Genomic DNA, 18465 nt, shown 5'->3' with positions numbered 1-18465 from the left:
AGAGTTCCCCCACAGCAGAATGAAGTCAGACATCTGAGAAAGGAGCAATGGAGTAAGGGGAGGCTACGGCACCAGAGCGTGTCTGCTACACACTAGTGAGGGGATTTTTTTTTTTTATTTTATTTAAATATTGAACACATTCACTGTAGGCAAAAGCCTTGCACTGCAAAATAATTAGTTTCCCCAACACCCATCCCAATTATTTAGAAGTGACATACCAACAGACTACAATACATTAAACATGCATTTTCCAGAAAAGTCAGTTATTATATTACATTAATGTGGATTACAAACAAATTCATAATTTAATGAGAACAAATTAAAGGAGCAAAGTGTAAAAAAACGAGCACTTTGTTAGCCATCTTACCCAGGAGACTTGAAGGCACTTGAAAACTTGCGGAAGGTAGTAATAGTCCATGATCTTAACGCATTAGACAGGACAGGTCATTGTTCTAGAAGGTACAGAACTTCTCGATGTAACATCTATAATTTACAGATTCTCTGGCACAGCATAGACACTTCCTCTTTCAGCAGCACAGCAACATGCTGGAGACAAGCAGGTCATGTGACACACACCTCGCTATCTATCAGACCACTGACCTAAGAAACTATATCTGTAATGTGCACAAGAAGCGGCTCACTTTATGTATTACTAATAAAGCAAAATCATTATCTGGGATGAGTAAACCGCAGTCAGCCTGTGCCTTTATAGAAATTGCCAAATGTCTGGCATCCTTAGTCCTCACAATTACTGGAAAAGCAAGTCAGAAAACCATTTTATAGATTATTTGCTGTCCAGAAAGATAGCAATGGTCAGTTAACGTAAAGCAGACAGACCATGCATGTTACATCATACACTATACACACACACACAACCAGCCATTTACTACAGGCTGGTTGTTTGTGGATATGTCATGAGCCCCTTTAAACGCCCTCCCCTTCGACTGTCTAATGTAATTGTTTTAGTAGAAAGCAGGGAGGGTGAGAAGACGCACACAGTTTCTACTCTGCATTACTGAGCCAGGAAGGAAGCGCAGGGGAGAAGTGCAAAGTAGTTAGCCACACTAGTTGGTGATTGATCAGCAGATACCCAAGAGACAGCATAAAGAGGCTATCCTGCTCTTATAATGGCTTTCAACCAAGTCTTAGACCATTTTAATTCCAGGAAGAAAACTTTTTTCTATCAGCAATATTTCTTCCAGTCCAAAAGGTATTAGCATACAGCTAAAGGAAATATAATAATCTGCTTATGAACAAGTGTATAAAGGGATGTTGCCAATTCTCTTTACAATACTGAAACGCATGCATGATGTTAGATGCTATCTCACTCGTCTCTAGACAAGGAAGGACAGATACTACCAGATTCTCACCAGCATTTTGCAAATGATAGTGTGGAACTGTATGGGGTGGTGAAGTAGTAATAGGAGCCATTAAAGTATATGTAAGGATCCATTCACACTAGGGCATTTCAAAATGGTTGCAGAACCATTTTTTGGCATCACGCATCCTGCACATCTGTCTGCGCGATCGCCATGCATTTGTTGTGCAAAAAAAAAAATACCAGCACCGCGATCACAGCAAACACACCCCGCGTTTTCACATTTGCACAGTGCATTTTCAAATCACGGGCAAAATTGTGGTGATTTCATATGCCCTAGTGTGAATGGAGCCTAAACCGTCACCTTGAAAAACAACCCCTCCAGTTTAAAATAGAAATGAAAGGCGTAAAAGTAGTGTATTAAAAAAAAACAAAAAAAAAAACACACATAAACACTTCTTTCCTCTTTATTTTATTTTATAACTGTACCCAATGTTCCCAGCTCTATAGAGAGCTAGGGGAGGAGAAATGGCAGGACACTGATCTGCCCAGTAAAAGGCCATGTGGAGGGGGTGAGCAGGCTGAGTTCCCATCCCAGTACAGCTAGATAACGGACCATGGTGTGATACCATACAATAAGAACAGGATACTTTTTCATACAAGTAAAGGGTACAGTAGGCACACATCAGGAATATGAAATGTTGGGTTTACATATTCTGTAAAGTATAACTATAAGCAAAACTTTTTTCCATTTAGGATAGAGTAAGTGCCTGTTCACGTATCTGCAGGTTGGATGCAGTTTGAACCACATCCAATCCGCTTGACATGAAAAAACAATGTTTCCCCTATGGTACCTTTTCACATATGTCAGGTGCACTGGTGTAGATTCAGTGTGGTTTGAAGAAGAGTCCTGTCCGATTTCTGAGCGGTGCCTTCAGGTTCAGGTGCGGCTTACAGGCTATTGGCTTCTATGGGAACAGTTTCGTAACCGCATATGTGTGAACAGGATAAGATCCTGTGCTGAACCTGACATGAACTGGCATCAACTACTGTATCAATCAGCTGTGAAACCTGAGCTTCTTGTGCACATGTGTGAATTAGCTATAAGGGAGAGTTATAACCCCATTTTTTTTTTTTTACATCTGCATCCCACTGGGGTAAATTCCCCCCCAATTTCTGTCCTCCTTAGATTGTAAGCTCTAAAGAGCAAGGCCCTCTGATCCCTCCTGTATTCATTTGCATTGTAATTGTACTCTATGCCATTATATTGTAAAGCATTGCTTAAACTGTTGCCGCTATAAAAATCCTGTAAAATAATAATAGCCAAAACAGGGATTGAGAGGAAATCTGTACAAAGGGAGAGACTCCCATGATGTCAGCAGAGCTAGTATCCCCATTGGAAAATGTTCCCTCTATTTCTTTTTCTTCTACTCTTGATAATGGTAAACAGGAGAAATCGAGAGGGTGAATTTCCCTAATGGGGGCTCAGACAGAAATAAACACCTGACAGATGTTCTAATCCCTCTACACTCTATCCAACACTAAAATAAATAAATTTGCTTTTAGCTATACTATAAATATGATAAAAGTTTGTCATAGCTGTGAAGATCTTACAGTCTAAATTAATTGTAATTGCTGCTAAGCTATTCCTTTTTAGCAATAAACAAGCAACTCTATCACAAAGCTGGGATGAAAAAGTTATTCTGAATAAACGTGTTTTCTGTTTTGTGGGTTTATTTGTTTTTTTTTTTACACATGATGGATCTAGCAATGTATTATTAGCCTAATAATGGCCATACACAGACATGTCTTCCTTCACTGGCAACAATGAAAAACAATAATTCTGTATAAGCAGGCGCTGTAATTCCAACAGTCACTTCTCCAAATGGATTTACAGCAATCCTGGCCTCAAGATATTTGTTACTGCTAGATCACTACCGTATAAAAAAAAAAAAAAAAAAAAAAAAAGAATGGCATAATGTATTGTTACTTGTATGCTTTACAATGTCTCCACAGTGTTGTGTGGGCTTACAACACATCCTAAGTCGTTATAGATGGATATGAAGGTTTCCAGCAATACATCATGGATCAGCAGAGCTAAGATAAACATATACACAGGATGCAGGAAATGACCTAATTCTACAGTAAAGAGATTTCCATAGACAAGGTAAATAATGGGGAGTGACCGACATCACACTCAATGCATCTGAGTCTGGGCTATACATCTGGTTTGCAAATCAAAGGTGTTAACTGAGTAGTTGTGTAGCAGGTTTAAAGCAAACAAGTCAGCTAGTTTTGCATGTATATTTTCTTTTTTATATGTTTAGGACTGAAAATGAAAAAAAAAAAAAATTATATATATGTGTGTATATATATATATACATACACACACACACACACACACACACTGTATATATATATATCCAGTGAAATTTTAAATATTGTACATAGTTTATATCTATTTCATAGTTGTGCAGCCAGAACAAGGAATGTGAGAATAGTTTCAAAAATTTCAGAAAGCTGGTTTATTAGTATTCTGAGAAAAGCCTGACTAAGGGACCAATTTATAAAGCATCCATATGGACTTACCATGGCCAGACCACTGCTTAAAAAAATTAAAAGAAAAAAAAAAAAACCACAACAAAACTACAAAATTTATAAAAGCACAGCGATGTGCTTCATAAATGTGATTAGCGATCTGGTTTCAGGTCTGCCAAGCCTTCAGAGAATTGAAAGCGGAATTGTAATTTTCGACATGCAGAAGACGTTATCAAGTGCAAACCTAGCTTAGGCTTGGTTATTAAAAACCCAGCATTTTTAGCTAAATATTCTTCAAGGCTCATCCTCACATGAAGGGATGCAGACACTGCAGTCTTTCTGATACAAAGAGTGAATGTGCACCAAGTGGCTATGCTGCCTTCTATATATATCATGTCAGGCTCCTATTCACGTGTGCCTACTCCTAGTCATGTTCATGATCTTCTGGCAGCTGTGAAATTCTGAGTTACCCAGCGCTTACGGTCTGAGAGCGGTCACTAGGACAAATCGAGATGAAGGATCTACCTAGTGGGGCCACAGACAGCAGTTAAAACATTAAAGGGTTTCTAATCCTTACTTATTCTATCCAAAACCTTGAAAAGCAAAAGTTAGGCCTATACATACAATATAAGATTTAAAGAATAGAATTATGTAATGGTTACATTTTCAAAGCAGGTGCTGCCATTATCTGCTTATTCCTCTCACATACTTTAGTAGCAAAAGAATATAACAGTTTATGCCTTCTTCCTCCCCATTGCTGTTCCTTAAAGTGGTTGTAAAGACAGAAGACTTTTACCTTAATGCATTCTCTGCATCAAGATAAAAAACCTTCTGTTTGCAGCTCCCCCCTCAGCCCTGCCACCCCAAAATACTTATCTGAGCCCGATCTTGATCCAGCAATGGGCACGAGAGCAGCAGTTTTTTCTGCCATTTCTTTCTTCACAGGACGGAGAGGCAACAATGAAGGCCATTGGCTGTTGATGTCAAAATCTTTTGATGAAGGAGCAGGGGGCAGGGCTGAGCTGCGCGGTTTATGTCTATGGACACAGGCAGGCAGGGGACCTGAGAAGAGGAGGATCGGGCTGCTCCGTGCAAAACAATTGCACAGAACATGTTTTTTATTCAAAAAGAAAAAAAAAAAAAAAAACTCTACAAATCACTTTAAACCTCATTTCCACATGCTGAATAAAGATTCTACAGGCATGGCTGAAGAAGGTGGACAGGGCAGATCAATTTCTAGTTTGGGGTTTTCAATGGATATGCAAGTCAGTTCTTAACAGTCAACACCACTGCTGGTAATATATATCAGTATTTAATGCCAAGTACTACAATTTTACTGTGAGATGGCTACTTGCATTTTCACAGTGCTATAGTATCTCTGCAAACTCCTAAAAATGAACTAAAAGTGCTAAAGTGATTAAAATACCAATGACATAATATGGTTCATCACAAGAACTCTACAAACATCAACAGTTGTAGCTAGCTTTTTCAAACTGGCAGCAGCATATGAGTAGGAGTTTCCACAAGGAAAACACTACAACTGCCCAGTTTTGCTCTCTGAAGCTGCAGTACTGGATAATGTGAATTGTACACATCCAACATAAATTCTTATCACTATCAATGGCTGGCAAGCTTTCATGCCAGGCTGTCATAGCAAGCAGAAAATCTGACCTGATACTCAGATCAGATCTTCAACATATGCCAGATTCTGTCTTCTAAAATGTAAGAAAGAAATTCTTAATAGATCTTTTAAACGATCCTTATGGAATTTTAACATATTCTTTAGGGCCTGCGTCAAAGGGCTTGAGCTTGTGTTGATGAAATAGATGCAAGACCTTGCTTTTCAAGGTCAATGAAGTTTGAAAAATTTTCAAGCCATTGTTTAATGTAGCAACTTCTGATTTCCAACTTTATATTTTTAAGACTTTGGTTCTATTTATATTTGTAATTCCTAGGAGATGTATATATTTTTGTTTTAACAGAAATCAATTCGATATTCGCTCACATTGAACTCTGCAATTACCTCAAATATTATAAATATATACCAGGGGGTCTCCAAACGTTCTAAACAAAGGGCCAGGTTACTGTCCTTCAGACTTTAGGGGGACCAGACTGTGACCAGTGAGAGCATACATTGTCCTGGCAGAGGGAATAAACAATGCATTTTTGGTATTAAGGGGAGGAATAACACCACATCATTGGTATCAATGAGAGAAACAGTGCCCTATTGTTGGTGTCAGTGAAAATAGTGCCCCATCATAGTTGTTAGTGGATGGGATAGTGGTTTATTGTTGGTGTCAATGGGAGAAATAGTGCCCTAAAGTTGATGGTCAGTGAGAGGAATGGTGCCCAATCATTGCGGTCAGTAGTAGGGATAGTGGCCCATCGTTGGAGTCAATGGGAGTAATAGTGTTCCATCGCTGAGGTCAGTAGCAGGAATTATGCCCCATTGTTGTTGTCAGTAGGAAGAATAGGGTATTGCATTAGGGGAAGGAAAAGCGCCCTAAGGGCTGGATGAAGGCAAGTAAGGGGCCACAGTCTGGAAACCACTGACCTATACTATTGTTAATATGGTATATTTATACTTATGGGACCCGGAGGTCACTAGTCTTCTGTAGGATTCTGTAAACTTTCTGTACAAATCCTTCCCATTTCTGAACTACACACTGCATTCATACAATATTGTTAAGAACTATGATTTTTGTTCCCTTCTTCTTTCCTATTTTCTAATGGTGCACATACAATAGACGAAAAATCATTTGCAAATCCATCATTTGGACAGTTCATTCACTTTTCATCCACTTAATAGGCACAAATAGAAAACAGTTTTTGAATTTTTTTAACAAAATGTAAAAAATAAATAAATAAATAAATCGAAGAAAAAAAAAAGGTTGGAAATCTGCCGAACGGACGATAATTTGAACGGTTATATTGTTTCTTGCCCGTTAAAAAATGAACTGTTTGAACTGCGCATATGTGATAATACAAAGGAAATACGGATTAATTTATGTCCATTGAATGAGTTATCGTTCAGAATTGAGTAATTACACGATGGCAATATTGCTTGTTCCCAAGTCTTCATGGTTAGAAAACGAGTTTGAACAATTTTTCGGTTAGTGTTTGGCCAGGATTAGTTCTGTTATTACTTACCTAATAACTATATTTTGTTATTCTTTGAAAACAAATAAAGATTTACAAAAAAAGAACAAAAATAAAAAAATTCTTATGGGTTATAATTGAAATGTCAGGCTTTGGTAGAATAAAACAAACTCAGAGGGGATTATTATAGTTCTTTTCTGTGTAGTTGTTGAAGGACAAAATACTAGTATTACATGGTTTCTCTACAGTTGTGCACACCTCTTATTATGGACTTGTGGAATGAATAGCAAATTACAAGTTATTAAAAGAGCTTCTACTGGTAAGAAGTACGGTTTGTGTTACAACATTGTGCTGAAGACAGTGCCACCATGTGGATACTTCTTTTTAATTCCAACGTGGTCCAAGTATCTAATTTGTGAATCAGGTTTTATTTAAACAGGCATTTTAAATACAAGGAAAAAAAAAAGTTATAGATTTCCTCCCCACAAAAGCTTTCCCTGATCGGTTATCTTGAATTTTTCTAACATTATTATTTTCTCCCCCTGTGCAGCTTCGGTTATGCACTTCCATGTTGGATGAGCACAAGATCAACTAGCTTTTAAAAATGCTATTACAATAAAGCAAGTCTGTATTTGTAGCTGTGGATGCAGAGAACCTCTTTAAAAGAAAACCCAGCATGTAAAAAGGTAACAAAGTAATATATCAACTGTTTTTGCAGGACAAACAAGGCTTTCTTTAGGTGGTATGGTCTTGCAAAAATGATTTTTCTTTTTGGAGTAATCCATAAAAATAAATGCCTAAGCAAAACAAAAATAAAAAATGTCTCTACTTTTATTACTGTTACTACTGTAGACAAGAACATATTTTTTAGTATATAATGTGTTCTATTTAAAGAAACAGTAAACATAAAATTATTCAATAGGCACAGTTTTTAGTTATTTTTTACTTGGCAGGTTGCTTTAAAACGGAGATCATCAATATGAGCTCATCCTTTGATGAGCAGAAGGACAGGGCGTACTACTCGTCCTATGTACATCAATAGAGGTCCACAATCGGTAAAAGCCCATCTCTCAACCTAGCTATATTCACCTTCACAGTGCTCCCCTGCTGCTCTTTTCTCAGCTGTTGCAAAATACCCCATGCTTCCTGACAATGGAGAACATGTGACCTCCTCCTATGATGAAGTGCTTGGGTCTTGCAGCTAGTTGCTAGGGCTTGTACATCATCACACAAAGGAGGAGGGTGATGTCATTGTTCCTGGTAAGCTCAGACACCACTGACACTGATCATTTGCAGTGTCTCTGATAGAGGTAGGAGCATCTGAAAATGCTGTGAATTTGAGTATAGCCAAGTCAGGATTAGGCTCTTTGTGTGATCTATCAGCTAATGTACAGACCCTGTAACTTTGCCCTTGAATGAGCAAGGTGACGGAGTCTCCAAAGTAGATCAATACTCTTTAGCTTGCTAAAGCACTAAGTATCAAACAATGCCATGATTTGCATTAAACACTATTTCCTTTTTGTATCTGACAGCATCCAGTCTCTTCTAGCCACTTCCTGTACACATGCAATCACTCCAGTGTAAAATTGCACATCATTGCTTAGGGATGGCTTCTTTAAAGTCACAACACAAGACAATGGTTGCTCAATGTGTGTCAAACACCTTTTGTAGTCTTTACCAGGGGCACCTATCAGAGGATGACAATGCAAGAGCACAAATGGGAGAAACTTGTTACCCCAAACAACATTTGCATGCACAAGAACCTTGATAGGCAGGATCAGAAGGGATTCTCCTAAAAGCTGTAGATTTGAAAGTAAATTACCATGTTAAAGCATATATGGGTTAAGTGATTGAATTTTTATCTGGATGGTTGCAGTCAGCTAGACAATGATAATATATCCTTGTGTGATGAAATGATCAGTTAGCATGGATTTATCTGGCCAAAACTCATTGTTTTAATTTATTTCTTATGCTCTAGTTTACAAACAGGAGAAAAAAATCTTATGAAACAGACTCAAAATTGTTAACATTTGATAACTTGCAGCAGTAGTTTAAATAGAATTACTATGATGACATGTCCAGTTAACAAAAAAAGTGACAATTTTTCTACCCCTATACATTACAGAAAAGTCCTAAAAATAATGCAAATCAAAACAAATGACAAAGAAAACATGTTTTGCACTCCTATTTTACTTTCTGTAAAAACTTTTTATACAGCTGTATTTATAAAGGGAAGCAAAGAATGACACAATTCTACCATTTATGCAACAATGCGGATAGACCTGATCCAGATTACAAACAGTGACTTATGAGTATGAGTACAAAAAATACATGTTTCATATAAGCTTTGTTATGACAAGCAAACGAGGAATTAAAACATGCCTTGAGGTACACATTAAACTAAAAAAAAAACAACTTTTAATTAGACTGAACTTTGTTAACGATATTAGTAGATAACCTGTAAATTAAAAAAAAAACTGTATTTGCAAGGTCACTGAAGGCGTTTCACATTACCAGTTACTCCATTAAACACCTTAACAAATACTCGCAAACTGAGTCATACCAGGAACAACTACCAAATTTATTACAGATTGGGAAAGAGAAAAGGACATATTCATTAACTGTAGTTTCCTTTACTCACCAGCAGAGGGTACTAATACTCTTTCCATTGAAAAAAAAAAATATACACAAACTGTCATTGCCAAATATCCTTATAATATTGAATATGAACTGCAATTACATTTTTCCATTTATTTACAAAGTAGTGGGTGTGATTTAAATGAAATCTGAGCTGAGCAATGCTACCTTTGAAAAACAGAGGCAATAAGGTGTCAGGTTGACCTTGCCCCTCTCATTCCTGATTTACCACTAGAGCAAAAACACCCCAAAATCTGTCCCTAATTCTCTCCCTATACAACCCACCCACCACCTACCACCATGTACTGTTTTGTTGACTGGATGACCCATTGACAACATGTATTTATAAAGGAATTTACAGGGTGCTTCACTTCATAAAGTACACTTGGTATCGCTTGTGGAATTTTGCAGTAATGCAGCCAGAAAGAACTTTGTACATGCACTTCTGTGATAAAAACAGGTCATTGCTGCTCTGGTGCAATATCTGCCTCTTGTAGTTTTCTGCAGGCAGCCTGAAGCAGGTAAGCCCCTTATGTGGATTCCCCTGGTCTGCCCCCACCCATGAACTCGGATTTGTCAATGCTGCCTATCAGTGAGAATGATCTTGGCAATAATGCATCCAAGCCCCACCCAAATCTTCCCAAAATACTAATCAATGCAGTGGTGGTGCATTTTCCCTCATATTCAGTCCTGAAAGCAATGACAACTTCAAAAAAAAAAGAAGAAAAAAAAATGGATTTAGCTATCCTATTCTTCTAATTAAAAATGTGTTCTACTTGAGATGGGTGGGGGGGCTAAACCAAAAATTCTAAAACTTAAATCAGAATAATACAGTAAAACAAATTTTTTATTGTGGGTATCTTAAAAGCCAAAAGGCAGGGCCCTCTGAACTACAAATAAATCAGCATGAATAGTGAGATTCATCACTTTAATGACGTGCCGCTTGAAAGCCATCCTCCACAGCTTATACAACCGAGCTTGGAACTCTGAAGACCTTCAAAAATATAGTGGCTGTACACTGTACATAACCAAAAAGCACACCTAATTTACAGTTTGGGATGCGTGCCAGCCATACCGTCTCTCATTTAGGACTTTTCTATGTTCCACTTCTTTAGATAGATGACACCTGCTGATGCCGAAACCTTAAATTGTGAGAAAAGTATGTGTGCTAAGAGTACTTTTTTTAAAGTGGTTCATAAAATCTGTGTGAACATGCAAACTATTAGAGAGGCAGAAAACATTATTACGTCTATTTAAATATACTGCATTTTATACACTATAATTAGAATCAATTACAAAAGCTAATGATAGCAGAACATAGTTCCTGTGCGTCTCATGACAGACTCATAATTCATGTCGCACTTTTTAGCCTGTGTATTTAACCTATTCATTCAAATTTTCATGTGGTCCAGTGTTAATTTTTATGTCACACACTCTACTTTTTACTAAGCCGTCTATTTCAAGAGATGGGTGGGTACTAACTTTCAAACAAAACCACCTACATTGAGGGGAATTTACCAAGAATGCAGCTGTGCATGGCAACCAAACATTTTGTTTTTTCATTTTAAAAGCTTAACTGAAAAAGCCAAATATAGTGGATTGGTTTCTATGCACAGAAGCTCCACGTTCTGTCTGCGCCAAAAGCTCCTGAATGCATGCTGGAGATGTCAGTCAGAACCAAGGAAGGTACTCCATATTTTCTGGAGATGTCCCTTATCACCACCTTTTTGGAAAGAAGCCCGTAATCTGACCCTTGAGTCTGCATCTGTGGACCTAGGGACAAACCACAATGGCGACTTACTTCATGTCAGCAAAGTGTCATTGAAGCACTATAAAATATCTTTGTCCATCTACTTAATCCAGCCGTGTTTGCATTCTACGATTCACTTATGGTTTACTAAAGTTAACAAAATCAAAACAATGGAGGAACGGACTGCATCCTTTGACCACCATGAAGAACAGTTTTATAATATATGGTTTCTATGGTTAGACTTGCTCCCCATCATACAAAAATATACTGAATTCCAACCACTCCATATGTAGTTGTAAGAAAACTGGTCACATATTTTGCCCCTAAAACCCCAGACCAGCGGTGGTGGATGACACGCTTGCCACACCAACACCATCCTGCCCCCTATCTCCCTTGTGGTTCCCTGCTTCTCCCCCACATCTTGGTGTCTTCTTATTTGCCTCAATGATGTCCAGCAGTCTAATCTGAAAAAAAGAGAAAATGTACCCCACGTGTACATAGCCCAAGATCTGTGATCTTACATGTCAGGCAAGCAAGACCAAAGAAACCACAATGAAGAATATTTAGGGCACCCAGATGTGGGATAAAACTATATATTTGATGGAATCTCAACCATGGCAATACCTGCCTGGCGTTTGCATGTTCTCCCTGTGCCAGCATGGGTTTCCTCCAGTTTCCTTCCATGCTCCAAAGACATGCCAGAACACTGAAAATGGGTCATGGATGGGCCTTCCAGCATGACAATGACCAAAAACATACTGCCAAGGCAACAAAGGAGTGGCTCAACAAGAAGCACATTAAAGGTCATGGAGTGGCCTAGCCAGGGGCGGACTGACCATTTGGAAACTCGGGCACTACCTGAGGGCCCGGGGTCAGTAGGGGGCCCCATGAGATGCCCCTGGTACCTTTTTCATAGGCTTTTTTGAGTTGGGGCAAGGACACAGAGGCCCCATGATCCCCTATTGCCCGGGGGCCCCATGAGTTGTCAGTCCGCCCCTGGACCTAGCCAGCCTCCAGACCTTAATCCTATAAAAAATTTATGAAGGAAGCTGAAACTTCAAGTTGCAAGGGACAGCCACGAAACCTTAAGGATTTAAAGAAGATCTGTAAAAGAGTGGACCAAAATCCCTCCTGAAATGTGTGCAAACCTGGTAACCAACTACAAGAAACGTCTTACCTCTGCGCTTGCCAACAAGACTTTCTCCACCAAGTACTAAGTCATGTTTTGCTTGGGGATTAAACACTTTTTACTCACTGAACTGCAACTCAATTTATAACATATGTTTTTTCTGGATTATTGATTGATATTCTGTCTCTAACATTTAAAATACATTTCGTCACATCCGGGACTTAATCTTAAGGGATGATCCCTTGATCCCTTAAGATTAAGTCCCGGATGTGACGAAACACGTCAGTGGGGTGTGACGTTGGACGTACAATAGCAGGAACCGGAAGTAACACGGCGGCCATCTTGGAGTGGGGAATCCTGAGGACATCCACCCAGGAGCTGCGTGGCAATCCCCAGGCAGGGGAGTCTCTTGGAAATGCGCGATTGTCATTGTATACATGTAAGCTGATATATTAAAGTATATTTTAAAGATATATTGCGGATTTACACTATTATTGTCCCTTATTTCCTGGATGGATCGGAGTGATCAGGGAACTGGCTGATGATACCAGGAGGGGATGAGATTGGAGAGTGGAGACAAGGAGACTAAATTGTATCTTATAACGCTTTTGAGATTCTGTTTTTTAGTAAGGGTATATAATCTATAAGCATGAGAATTCAGACACCATTGTAGCAAATACACTTAGTGTATCACATCACTGTTGTGACACAAGTTGCTGTGGTTGTTTTTCTCACGTTTTGCACTTATATGAAACACGTGTGGAGTGCTATATATACTTTAATGATAATGCACCATGTGGAGCTTTTTTTGAGGATCTGAGTGAGAGCTGAATTGAGAGGATCTTCAAACAATATAAAGAGTGACTTTGAGTGGGACATTGTATTAATTTTTCACTTTTTCTTATAATTCTTGGAATTTAATTGGACACTGTTATATAGAGCACATATGGGATAATTCACTGATTATTTGGATTAATTATTGCTTATTGCATTACGGAGTGAGTAGGGTTTATATCACTAGAGGGGGGAGGATTCTTTTTAGATAAATTTTTTTAACATTTAAAATACACCTATGATAAAAAATTATAGACCCTTCATGTCTTTGTAAGTGGGCAAACTTCCAAAATCTGCAGGGAATCAAATAATTATTTTCCCCACTGTATGCGTATGTATGAAAGTGAAGTTAGCAAACTTAGATTGTAAGCTCCTCGAGGGTTAGGGATTGATGTGAGTGTACTAGATATATGTAAAGTGCTGCGTAAACTGACGGCGATCAAATAATTATTTTCCCCACTGTATGCGTATGTATGATTGTGAAGTTAGTGACCTTAGATTGTAAGCTCTTCGAGGGTTAGGGACTGATGTGAGTGTACTATATATATGTAAAGCGCTGCATAAATTGATGGCGATATACAAGTACCTGTAATAAATAATAAAATAAATAATTAAGATTATTATAGCCATCTTGATATGACGTATATAAAGTCTGACATGTTTTTGTTTTGCTGTGCCCCAAAAAAATAATTAAAATAATATTCCCTGTAAATATGATCTAATGCAGTCCCACAAACTGTACAAATGTACAATAATGATAATTATGGAAAAAAAAACCAGAACATCTCAGACAGAAGTTTCCTACAAAGAACAGGAAGCATGATGATACCTTCATCACATGGTAGATGCAACCAAAATACATTGGGAGGTAATGATAAACAAACTTCGGTGCTGTTCAGGCATTAATAAAAGCATAACAAATAACTGGCAGCATGTGGTATTCATTGCGTGTGATGTTATTATTTCACTATATCACAGCAAGCAGAAAAATCCTTTAACGTCAATGTGTATCCATTCAAAGAAAATATGTTAAAAAATATACAATTAACATAGCAGAATAAATACATTTGTGTCCTGTATGGCTCACTTAATTTGAATGCTTTTTGAGGCCTAATTCTAAAACATTTTAACACTGTCCCAATACATAGGCTTCAATCAGAATGTATACAGAAAGAATGTGCTCAGGATACATCCTCACAAGCAGCAAATGAGTTAAGTACAACTCCAGTATCTAAGGATGGGCTTGGTTATGAACTTTAAAATCTTTAGCTAGATAATGCCTGAAGGCAAAATGCATATGATCAGCAGTTCACTGTGTCTGAGACTTGATGACTGCTGATTTATGACCTGGTTTTATAGCCGTAATTCAAATGATGATCTCCTAATGTGAACAGGCCCTAGAGCCTTGCAGCAAATATGGAACTATAAAGCAAACGGTGAACCAGAAGAGCTTCACGATGAAAGGTTGTGGCCTATGGCCACTTATCTATTTGTCCATGGCATGTTTCTGAGAGATCCACTCAGTTTGATACTCCTACCAGTGATTTTTACTAAGATTTCCATTTTGGAAGAAATGCAACAGATGACAAGGACATTTGGGACAGTAAAAATGCACTCTTTAAAAACAACGAATTACATATAAAAATACTGTTTAATGTCCTGAAATTCAATTATGCATTAAGCAGTAGACATCTATATGGATGCTCCTTTGCCTCTGTTTCTTAATTTGCATCAATTAGCAGAAACCAGCATGTCTGGGGAGGGGTTGTATAAAAGTACCAGTTCATAAATTAGACAGGACAGACTGGTATTAATCTGAAAAGAAAACACACGTATAGTGGCTATGTACTCAGAAAAAGTACAGTATATAGGTTTGCACTGATCAGCTCTCTTTTGAGTGTGTAAATGTCCTGGCAGCCATGTTTTCACTTTGGCATCAGTGCTTTCCAAGTCACAATTCTGGCAGATTTCTTTCATTCATTCATGTACTGCATACCTGACAGCCAGCCAGCCAGCATTTTCAAAAGGTTGCAAGCTATGGCAGCTCCAATAATTTTCTCATGACAACATGACAGTGAATATGGACACAACAAACAAACTGAAATAAAATGTGTCAACATGATACCAAAATAAACCCAGTGTAGGTTTAAAAACACATTTGCTGTACAGGAAATATCATTATACTTTACATATTACACATTATACTTTAATGAACCCAATTGAATAAAAAAGCAGAGTCACAAATCTAAAATAATATTTTAGTGGCAATAATGTAATCAACAGCCTACCTCCTCAGATCTCAAGTCCCATTCTCTATGCCTATTCAAGCTTTTCCTTCGTGGTAGGTCCATGACACTTTCTGGTTCCCGCTGTAGTTTTGCATATTGTCTGGTAGTCTCTTTTTCAGAATTGTCCTAAAAACACAGATAAATTGAGAACTAAAAGACAGTGCAGGAGAAGCATGCTACTTTGGTTCATTTTCATTTTTAAAGTGTCTAGTATAATAATCCTACCTCTTTATCACATATAAGCTTCCTATAATATTTTACGTACCATAAGTTATGAAGAGTGGTAGAGGCTTCACTGTAAGCAATATGAATTTATTGTCAAGCCAGCTATCCCAATATATTTCAGGGGGCTGAAGTGACAATGTATAGCATGAAACAACAGTGGGGACTATAGCAGCACACTGATGGTCATTTATTAGCAGGCGGTACAAGGGGAGATAGCAAAGGTGTTATGACAAGGCAAGAGAATCTGAACAGTACTACAAAAAATATTTTGGCATGTAAAAGACGCAAAAAGTACCGTATTTGCCGGCGTATAAGACGACTTTTTGACCCTTGAAAATCTTCTCAAAAGTCGGGGGTCGTCTTATACGCCGGTACACATGTTAGGGGGGCTGCGGCATTAAGTACAGGGGTTTGCAGGGGCTGATGTCTCTTACCTGGATCCAGTCCCACGACGATCCGGTCCAGGAAGCGCGGCGTCTCCTTCAGTTCGGCCACTGGATGTTCGTGCGGCTGCTCGGCTCCGCCTCCTCACCGGTGATTGGCCGCCAGAACTGTACCTCAGGAAAGGCACACAGGCGGCCAATCACCGGCGAGGGGGCGGAGCCGAGCGGCCCTGCGAAAATTGAGTGCCGGAGCAGCAGGTAAGTGTTCTGTGTAGAGGTGCTGCTGCAACCACATATGCTGGCTGCAGCAGCACCATACGAGAACAGGGTCAGCAAGTCTCAGTGGGAGGAATAGTGCCCCATCATTGGTGTCACTGATACCAATGATGGGGCACTATTCCTCCCACTGATACCAACGATGGGGCACTATTCCTCCCACTGACACCAACGATGGGGCACTATTCCTCCCCCCCACTGACACCAACGATGGGGCACTATTCCCCCCCCCACTGACACCAACGATGGGGCACTATTCCACCCCCCACTGATACCAATGATGGGGCACTATTCCACCCCTCACTGACACCAATGATGGGACACTATTCCTCCCACTGACATCAATGATGGGGCACTATTCCTCCCACTGACACCAATGATGGGGCACTATTCCTGCCACTGATACCAATGATGGGGCACCTATTCCCCCCACTGATACCAATGATGGGGCACTATTCCTGCCACTGATACCAATGATGGGGCACTATTCCTGCCACTGATACCAATGATGGGGCACTATTCCTCCCACTGACACCAATGATGGAGCACTATTCCTCCACTGATACTAATGATAGGGCACTATTCCTGCCACTAATGCCAATGATGGGGCACTATTCCTGCCACTAATACCAATGATGGGGCACTATTCCTCCCACTGATACCAATGATGGGGCACTATTCCTCCCACTGATACCAATGATGGGGCACTATTCCTTCCACTGATACCAATGATGGGGCACTATTCCTCCCACTGACACCAATGATGGGGCACTATTCCTCCCACTGACATCAATGATGGGGCACTATTCCTCCCACTGGTGTGCATTGGAAGAGGGGTAGTCTTATACGGCGAGTATAGCCCAAACACTACATTTTAGCAGGAAAAGTAGGGGGGTCGTCTTATACGCCCAGTCGTCTTATACGCCGGCAAATACGGTAGGTATTTTAAGAGCATTTCAAGCCATTTGGCTGCCTGTTCATCCTATGGGATGTTGATAATTCTCTACAAATGCCTGTAAAACAGAAAAATTCTTGTAGCAACGGATTTTTTCTGAGCTTATATAAAACGGCACCACAAAATAAGTCAATAAAATCGTAAGGTTTATTATACAGATATTAAAATATTATATAGCCCCATATCCAGTGTTTACAAAGTGAAGTTCATGGATCTTCTTTCAATTCAACATCCAGATGTTAGCTAAACATGTTTTGAATGCTTCAACATCTTCATCAGGAGAACATGTGAGCAGTATCCATATAGGAAAACCCAGCAGGCAAAAATCAAACATTCCCATACAGTTTGCTGGAGTGCAAATTCTCAAAACCAGAAGGGAACAGGCGGGGGAGATTATTATTATTATACAGTATTTATAAAGCGCCAATAGTTCACTCAGTGCTGTACATTACAAAGGGGGACAGAACATATGACAGAACAATACCAATACAATGCAAAACATGAGGGGATTGAGGGCCCTGCTCTTTCAAGCTTACAATCTAGGAGGGAGGGGATAGTGGTACAGGAGGAGATAGCTGTGGGGGATGGAGTGGTAGGAAGAGTGGAGGAGGTCGGCAAGTTAGCAGGGGGTGGGGTAGGCTTCCCTGAAGAGATGGGTTTTCAGGGTGCGCCTAAAGGATAGGAGAGTAGGTGATAATCTGATGGGTTGGGGCAGGGAGTTCCAGAGGATGGGTGACACCCTGGAGAAGTCCTGGAGGCGGGCATGGGAGGAGGAGACCAGGGAACTAGAGAGAAGGTCTTGTGAGGAGCGGAGTATGCGTGCTGGGCGGTACTTGGATATTAGGTCAGTAATGTAGTTCGGGGCAGTATGGTGGACAGCTTTGTACGTCAGCGTTAGGATTTTGAATTTGATCCGTTGCGCAATCAGAAGCCAGTGGAGGGATTGGCAGAGGGGGGTGGCGGAAATGGAGCAGTTGGAAAGGTGAATGAGTCTGGCAGCCGTATTCAGGATCGACTGAAGCGGGGATAGCCA

General features: G+C 39.5%; 1 protein-coding gene across 2 annotated transcripts in view; it reads right to left on the bottom strand.

Moving 5' to 3' along the window:
- KIAA1671 (KIAA1671 ortholog) overlaps positions 1-18465 on the bottom strand; it is a 232064-nt gene that overhangs the window by 125238 nt on the left and 88361 nt on the right. For both annotated transcript variants that reach the window (XM_089684113.1, XM_089684114.1), the window contains exon 5: positions 15594-15719. In XM_089684113.1, the coding sequence (XP_089540239.1) occupies positions 15594-15719 (126 nt within the window). The remainder of the gene's footprint in view (positions 1-15593; positions 15720-18465) is intronic.

The sequence above is a fragment of the Staurois parvus genome, unplaced genomic scaffold, assembly GCF_062004578.1.
Source record: "Staurois parvus isolate SC_StPar_1 unplaced genomic scaffold, SC_StPar_1.0 ptg000336l, whole genome shotgun sequence".
NCBI classification, from domain to species: domain Eukaryota; kingdom Metazoa; phylum Chordata; class Amphibia; order Anura; family Ranidae; genus Staurois; species Staurois parvus.
Note: the sequence above shows the minus strand (reverse complement) of the source record. Positions and strands in the feature narration are given on the sequence as shown.